Source organism: Hypanus sabinus, chromosome 5 (genome assembly GCF_030144855.1).
Source record: "Hypanus sabinus isolate sHypSab1 chromosome 5, sHypSab1.hap1, whole genome shotgun sequence".
Lineage (NCBI taxonomy): Eukaryota > Metazoa > Chordata > Chondrichthyes > Myliobatiformes > Dasyatidae > Hypanus > Hypanus sabinus.
The window spans coordinates 46,140,870-46,149,568 of NC_082710.1; the positions used below are offsets into that span (position 1 = coordinate 46,140,870).

The window sequence follows — 8,699 nt, forward strand, 5'->3', positions numbered from 1 at the left end:
TGCCCGTTCATCCAGGCTCTATGGATCTCATGTCCCAAAATCATTGAGACTGCATGGTCAGTTGAAACTCTCAAGTTTGGAAATGATAATTTCTTTAAGTCAGAGAGAGCATACAGGAATCTGGAAAAAGGATGTGCAAGTTATGTTACCATAAAGATCTTATCACAGAAATTTTCAGTTTGAGTTATCTTTTTTTTGGTACAAAATGAATTTCAAGTGTGATTTCACAAGAAGTTTGGACAATAAGATTGTCAAACTACAATCTTTGTGTAGATAAACAAGAAGTGAAGAAAATGTTTAGATCTCTGGAAAAAAAACTCAATTAAGTCATTTCCTTTATTAAACATAAATATATTTTCCTTTAAATTACATCATTATACTGAGAATTTATTCAAACGGAAATATTGATGTCAAAGACCGTCGTGAGACATCGTAATGGCCAAACTTTCTTCATATTTGCCAAACTGGATTTATTCCTGAATGATTTGTTCATATTGTCTCTTGTGCTAAGTCTTTCTTTCTAGTTCTGTATGTATACCTCACACAAAGAAACCTCCTGCCCTTATGTATCTTTCTCTCAGTCTTCTCAAATCTGACCCTCCCTCACCAGTGCGTCATGCATTGAAAAGTTAAGGAGCTGCCTTCTGTGGGCGGGATCTGTTGTCAATTCAGGGACTGTCCAACTAGAACGACCAGGCAGGAATGACTATAATATAGAGACTTTCACATTAGTCACTCCCGTCTCAGGGTGATCGAAGAAAACTGCAGCAAGCTGTGGGAGCTGAACAACACTGACTTTCACAAGGATCAGACCACAGAGCATATGGTTGAAAAGTTTGAAATATATCACTGCCAGAAAGCAGCAGAGGAAACTGCAACAGCCTGCTGAAGAGAATGAGCAGTAAGTAGTATTAGCAAAGGAACAATGAAGAACATAACCTGGGTACATTTGCCATTCTAGGGGAAGGTGTTTTGTGAATCTATAGCCTCAAGCCCAGAGAAACAACTTGATAAAGCTAAAGCAAAAATATTGGAAGATTGTACCAATTCACTCCAGAAATCGCCTGTGACATTCCTTGTGGAATCTTGAAGTATATCGGAAAGGTAAAATGAGGAGGCTGCTTGTTAATTTGGCACAAGAAGAAGATTATTCTAAGAAAATAATGAAATGGTAACTCAGAACTCAACTACTAACAACAATTGATAAATGAGAAGCAAGTGAGTTGCCCTCTCCAATCTGCAGCTTCAACTTGTTAAAAGTAAGCTCTGAAAACTGGAGAATGATGTGAAAGGTGAGTTTCTCTCTCTATGATTTGTCCTGTTATTTATTATTTTAATTATTTATTGTTACTTAATTCATTTAAGAAACAAACCTTAAAATTGCATGAACTAATGTTTTTTATTGTCTTGTATTTAATGCTGGAAATTAGAATTTTCTAATAGTTAAAAATAGATAGAAGTTTGTATCTTAATACTTCATGAAAAATTTCCTTAAACTTTTAGAGGGACAAATTTATCTTTTGTAACCGGTACCAAACACAGCTGGTCTCTGGTAGTATTCACCTCCGCATAATTACTCCCATTCATAGATCCAGATCTGCACATATGAATTGGTTGATATATATATTGCACGATTAATACAAATATTCACAGACAAATATGTCTCCTCAGTGCTCTGAGGCTCTAAACACCACAAGAGCACAAAATCAGACAGAAGTCCACTTATAGATGCGATTTTCATTTTTTTATCATTACATTGATTTCTAAACATGGTAAATGTTCAGCTTGGTAAGTCCTCATATTTGAAACCAGATTGATTTAATTTTTATTTTATATGGCAAGAAATTAATAAAAAGCACAACAGAGAGAATCATACTTTGTAATTCACCCCTTTATCTAAATTAATTAACTATGGCTTATTTTATTGAGATTTAATGGCTCCATGAATAAACAGAGAAACAATTATGAAATAAGCACCTTGATTTGAAAATAGAATCAATTATCAGTGCAAAATTTTTACTTTACCTGACTATTTTCACAAACCAACTTGACATTTATGTCCATAAATAAATGAAAATATATTTCGGTTATTAAGTCTGAACTAATACGTTTTCATATTTCACCAGAAATGTGTAAGAGAAAGAATTTGATAGCTGCAGTTAAAAAAGATTTTCTGCGGAGCAGCTGTGATCAGTTTGTTGTAAAACGTGTGCTTGTAGCCAAAGTAAAACACGCTAATTTCATAATATCCTTTTACTTCCAAGATTTCATGCATTAATCATTCATTCCCTGCACTGTTCCCAATCCATTGGGACCTTTCTATAAATCTCATTTCTGGCAACCATTTCCAAAACAGCTTTTGAGCCATCAAATTGAAATGCATTAAGCATTTATGAAGTTCGCTGTGTTCTGAGAGCATATTATCTAAATGCATCTTGTGTATTATTTAAAAGGAGATTGATCAGAAATTCTTGATGTTTTCACCTAGATTGATCGGTATTAGCTCATCATATAAACATATATTTCTAGAAATTAGTCAGTGTATTGATAAACATTATGTTCACTTAAACAGATTTTAAAATTTCACACCTATTGTTGCTTATAGCACGTGAGAAAATCATCCCGAGGATTTCTTCAGCTGACGGCATTAATAATGGCACAAAGTCTCCACCTAGTGGACAAGTTCTAACAGTACAAGTACCTACAACACCAGCATGTCTTTAATATCTTTTCCAAATGAAATGGTCAACGGCTGTGTCAGAACAGAGCTCATTGAGCGACACTATAACTACACAGGGAAATTCTACAAAAGGGGAAACCCCACTGATGGCATGGACCTAACCACAGTGGCCTTTCTGATTATCTGCAGCTTCATTGTGCTTGAAAACCTCATGGTTCTGCTGGCCATTTGGAAGAACAACAAGTTTCATAACCGCATGTACTATTTCATTGGTAATCTAGCCCTGTCTGATTTGCTGGCGGGAATAGCCTACAAAGTGAATATCCTCATGTCTGGAAAGAAGACCTATGGACTCACACCAACTGTCTGGTTTATTAGGGAAGGAAGCATGTTTGTAGCCTTGGGAGCATCCACCTTTAGCTTATTGGCAATAGCGATTGAAAGGCACATGACTATGATAAAGATGAGACCCTATGATTCTAGTAAAAAGCACAGAGTGTTTCTCCTCATCGGTGCCTGTTGGCTGATCGCCATTTTATTTGGTGCCTTGCCTATCCTTGGCTGGAACTGTATCTGCAATTTTTCAGATTGTTCCACAGTCCTGCCTCTCTATTCCAAAACATATGTTGTCTTCTGTATAAGCATCTTCAGTGCAATTTTGCTGGCCATTGTAATACTTTATGCTCGTATTTATATATTGGTCAAGTCAAGCAGCCGCAAAGTTGCAAACAGAAAATTCACCAAAAACAATTCTGAAAAATCCATGGCTCTACTGAGGACAGTAGTAATTGTTGTCGGGGTTTTCATTGCATGCTGGTCCCCAATCTTCATTCTATTGCTCCTTGACGTGGCCTGTAAGCCAAACAGGTGTAGCATACTGTATCAGGAAGATTGGTTTATTGCAGTTGCAGTCCTCAATTCTGGCATGAATCCCATTATTTACACTCTGGCCAGCAAAGAGATGCGCCGGGCTTTCTTCCGACTCCTCTGTGGCTGCTTAGCCAATACTAAAGTCTCAAAGGCGCTTCCAATTCAATCAGCTGCAGATAACAGCAAAAGCAAATCTAGTGGCAGTAATCCACAGAAACCTAAAGGAGAGCCCTCAGAAATCTCTAATCATTTAAAGGAAATCAAGACTTTTAATTCATGAACACCCAAAGGAGCATTTTGACTATTGGTGGCTTGTCTGCCTTAATATACAGGGCTGAGCTCAACTTAATGAGCTTAAAATATTATTTTTGTAAACTCTTAATTCCTTGTATGAAAGATTGGTCCTTTATTTTAGCTCTTGAACTTTGAAATGGAATGCCCTTTACAAAATTCTGATATTTAGCACTGAAACCACAAACCAAAGCTCATACATCATATAATGACCAAAGAACTTTAGCAATTTTTTAAATAAAGTTCCTTGATACAATTCCCATTTTAGTTGCAATGAAAATATTTGAAGCGTTAGTCATAAATTCTAATATTTTAATTTAATAGAAAATGGTACTTTTTTGTTGTGAGAATTAAGTTTGAATCTTCATGTTGCTACCCATCCACTAATTTTCCCAGGGTGTAATGTTATGGATTCCACTGAATTCAAACCCAATGTCATTTCTGAGATTTGTTTTAACCTCTCTGACAAAGGCCTACATTTCTTGTTCTCATATACACTGGGAAACTATCCACTACACTTATCAATCGCATGGAAAAAGCCTTTGTCCTTAAAAATAGCAGGTCAACATCAGATCTCACTCAGGCAAATAGTACAATGGGTTCCCATTTTTTTTATTGAAAAATTTCTCAAATTGATTGGAAATCACATAATCCCTTTTAAATGTTTATACTGTATAACACTCATAAGTTGGAAGTGTCATATATAGAACATATATCAATGACTCAACGTAAATTATTTATCATCCTTTATCATTGTATTTTTTATTTCTTCCCAAAGCCAAAATCTATTCAAAGTTTAACAAACATCAGTCAAATATCTGCAGAATAAAATACCATCTCACTGCATACACAACAAAATATTTGACCTAATCTCTAAACAGTAGATACTGACAACTTGTTGATTAATTTATTAATTGGATGATATATCATTCTAGTAAACTTCATTAGAAGCAATAAAAGAAAATTCGAGCTGTGAGAAAATAAAACTTTTCTAATTTCTGTGTTTCTCGCGAAGAAACTGTGCGTCTGAACTTACTGCCACAGTTGCTTCTCCAGTCTAGACACATCCTACATTAAGCACAAATGACAGCCAGCTTCCCCCTTGTAGCTAAAAAGTACAGTCTAAAGCAGCATGTCAATCACTGTCAAATTCACCACCTCTCCACCATCAGTCTGTTGCAAAATATTTACAGGGTCCCTGTGGGGAAGGGGGCAGTGTGGTTGTCAACCCCAAATTTGAGAAGTGATGAGGTATTCATATCTTGTTCTTTTCAAAGAAAGACAGTAGATCAGACCTTGGCCTTATGTTATAGTGGAGAGTCGATGACATTGTGCTTTTTATTCCCATCGAAGATCTCCAAGGGGTGCAGAGAAGGTTTAATAGAATGATCCCTGGCTTGAAAGACTTAATGTTTTTGAAAAGGCCAGTAAAGCAAGCATTGTTCTCCAAAGTTTGAAGAGTAGAGTAGGCAGGAAGGTAGAGTAGATGGGAAGAAACATTTTCCATTATGAAAGGACCTACAATCTGAAGACAAAGACAAAGAGAATTGCCAAACAGCCACATCTGGCATTACTTAACTTAGGCACCATTTGTGAATGCTCCATGGCAATTATTCTATGTACATATAGTTAAAGGATTAGATTCCACATACACTTTGTAACAAAGGTACTATTTTGTCAAAAATATAGTTTTAATCAATTTGCTGTTAATTTATATGAAGAAATCTCACAAAACCACCAGGTAAAGATGAATGTGGGAGGTTTTATCACCTGTTTTAGTTCATCCATTCAAAAGGATGAAATGCTGCTTCTCCCTCTACATACACACTGAGCATTTGTTTACCAACAGGGAAAGAAAGATTATAATTATTTAAGAAACAATAACATCTGGAAGTCATTTCCATGCATCAAGCACATTTTTGTAGGGATCGGTCTCATGATAATAGGACAATTAAATGTAGGAGCAGAATTAGGCCATTTGCCCCGTCAAGTCTTGCTGCCATTCCATTATGGCTGATTTATTATCCCTCTCAACCCCACTCTTTACATAACCTTTGACGTCCTTACTAATCAAGAACTTAACTGCCTCTGTTTTAAATATATCTAACGACTTGATTTGCACAGTTATCTGTGGCAGAGAAATCCACAAATTCTCTGCCCTCTGGCTGAAAAAATCCTTCTAATTACGTATTAGAGAAAAATTGATATATTTCTCAATTTTTTAAAACTAATATGAACCAAATTCGCTTTATTTTCTTTGAAGATGTGAATATATCTTTTTCATAGCATATATTGTCTTTTATAAAACCACATTTAAGTTACTTTTTAAAGCTAAGGGGCAAAAGTTCCTTTCAACACTACAGATCTATCTGCCTCTTCAGTATTTGAATGTCTTATTGTTATTTCAACTAAAGACAAAATATTCAATGTGAAATTAAGGCAAGCTGAGATGCTGAAAGTCTAAAATGAACAGAAAATGTCTAGGAACCCTTTACAGGTCAGGTAGCATCATTTTTCCGTATGTTAGCAACTGAATGAACATTTAACACCATGCCTTTCACTGAATTACACCCTACCACACTGGCTATATCCTTCAGCATGCTGATTGTTTTGTTTCCTGTTGTTCTACCGTGTCTGGGCATGTCAAAGTTACGACGACCTCCAGTTCTCTTTTAATTTTCGTTGGCATTCTGGAATCATTAGTTTTCTTCTGAGCAATATTTAAATGGAGCTTAACTGGTCCACATATTTATTTTTTGCTCAGCTCGTTTTATGGCTGCTGAATTGCCACTGTAGGTTCAATTGCTCCTCCTGGTTCAACAGTACTTTTCATATTCATCCGTTAATATAAGTTAAAGTTTGTAAGTATTTCAGAAGCATGTCACCGTCACCACCTCCAATCTCCCCTTTCCCTGCCTCCGAAGTATTAAAATGTAATTTCTGGAAGTCATAGGGCATCTAATTCCTAAATTATTAGTATGCCAGCATTATCTACTTGTATTATTAACAGTAGCAATGTGCATGTAATTGTAACTCTCTTTTTTACAAAATGGCTTTTAGCTATTTAAAAAGTAATCATGGCTGTGTAGATTGCCAGATAATTGAAGGAAATTATATTATACAATGTAGTTTCCAGTGACATAAGTGAACCCTGCTTGTACTAGTGTATAAAACCGCTAGTGTACAAATTATGTGCTCTAGCTTCAAAAATAAAGTTATGCTATTACCAGAGTTTGTGTTGTTTATTTGAAATTAGATATTTCTGTTGAAACCTAATGAGATCTTTGTAACATACACACAGTACATGCATATATTTTTCCATAAACATGCATTTCTTTGCAAAACCTCTTGCAGAAAGTACGTAGACTAGTAGCGTCCCCAGGTTACAACAGAGTTATGTTCAAAAGATGGAAGTGTGTGAGGGAGGGGGAACCCGTGATGGGAGAGGGCACAGGCACAGAACAGCAACCTCCAGTCAGTCTCACTGACTCATCAAGTGAATGAGAGAGTCTGTTCAGTGATTCAAGCTCAGCTTGACTTGACCGGCTCCCAGCTGTTGCAGCTCAAGTGGTGTTGATGGTGAGAGAAATGCCTCTTTCTCACCCGGTGGAAGATGCCTTCAGGCAGGAGATCCACGCCCATCAACCCACTGGTTTCCCAGATGCGTATTTAAATATCCAGGCTATTTATAAATTGGGTGTTCATAGTCCCAGGAGGACTTGTAATGAGATTATTTCCTAAAATAAATGGAGTATGGGAATCAGGACCCATGCATTCGAGGTAAGAGGTGAGCTCTGGAGTGTGTGAATAGCCGGGAGGGACACTTCACTCACTCCCTGGGTAAACTGTTTCACCGCAAAAGAAAAACAAACTGCATTCAGAAACGTTGAAAAAAATACTCTGGTAAAGAAATAACGAATTCACAATTAAGGTAATGCTGATGAAACGGAGGTTGCTGTGGTGCTGCAGGCCTGATTCTGGAGTTTGCAATCTTCCTGTGAGTATTCTCCCACATCCCATGTAGATAGGGAACGACGGGGGTTGGTAGCACCTCAAGGGGTGACATACCCAGGATGGAGGAGGTGTGTAAGCTGTGGTATAATTTGGCCCAAAGCATATGTGCGTTGGAGGTGGAGAAGCATCACAGGAACTCCCCCCACTTGCTCACTGGCTCTTTCTGACTGCCCATTGGTCTGGAGATGATACCCAGAGGACAAGGTCACTGAGGTGCAGGGGATGGAGCAGAAAGTTCCCCAGGAGCGTGTCAATTTGTGGGCCCTGGTGCGACAATGTACCGGGGGAAACCATGGAGGCGGACTACATGTTGGAGAACCAGGTCTGCTGTCTCAGCAGCTGATTGAAATTTGGGGAGGGCAACGCAGTGGGCCACATTGGAGAACCACTGTCATGATCACCATGAACCCGTCGGAAGGTGGCAAACCCATAATCCATTGGGACGAGGGATCATGGGCATTGAGGGACCAGCAGGGACTGTAGGAGCCCAGAGGGAAGAACTGGAGTGGGCACATGAAGAGCAGGCAATGAGGACTCACAGTGCTCTTCGATGCTCACGTGCAGGCTACGTGCACGCTCTGAACATCGCAAATCCCAAAGGATCTCTGTTAATGACTGTGATGCAGAAGGGGTGAGAGATAGGCTCGGTAGGGAGTCCAAGCTACATACATGGAGTCTGGGCCAGAAAGTTACCCGCAGAACCGGAATCTGCCAGAGCTCCTGTGTGCGTGGAGCCATTGGGTTGTAGAGGAGGATAGAGAGAGTGAGTCAGTGGAATAAGGGGCTGGGGAGAGCTTACCAGACAGAAGGCCTACTGGCTCTACCTGCTAGTGCCATTTTCCCG

General features: G+C 38.2%; 1 protein-coding gene across 1 annotated transcript; it reads left to right on the top strand.

Moving 5' to 3' along the window:
- The first annotated feature begins 726 nt into the window (after positions 1–726).
- On the top strand, positions 727–7,067 carry LOC132394125 (sphingosine 1-phosphate receptor 3). The gene is made up of 2 exons (XM_059969893.1): positions 727–1,292; positions 2,606–7,067. Exon 2 carries the CDS (start codon positions 2,715–2,717, stop codon positions 3,828–3,830), a length of 1,116 nt encoding a protein of 371 aa, XP_059825876.1. The 5' UTR covers positions 727–1,292; positions 2,606–2,714; the 3' UTR covers positions 3,831–7,067.
- Positions 7,068–8,699: the final 1,632 nt, after the last annotated feature.

What these genes read in the sequence shown, in the direction of transcription:
- LOC132394125 (XM_059969893.1), top strand. Translation starts at nt 2,715, where the DNA reads ATGTCTTTAATATCTTTTCCAAATGAAATGGTCAACGGCTGTGTCAGA.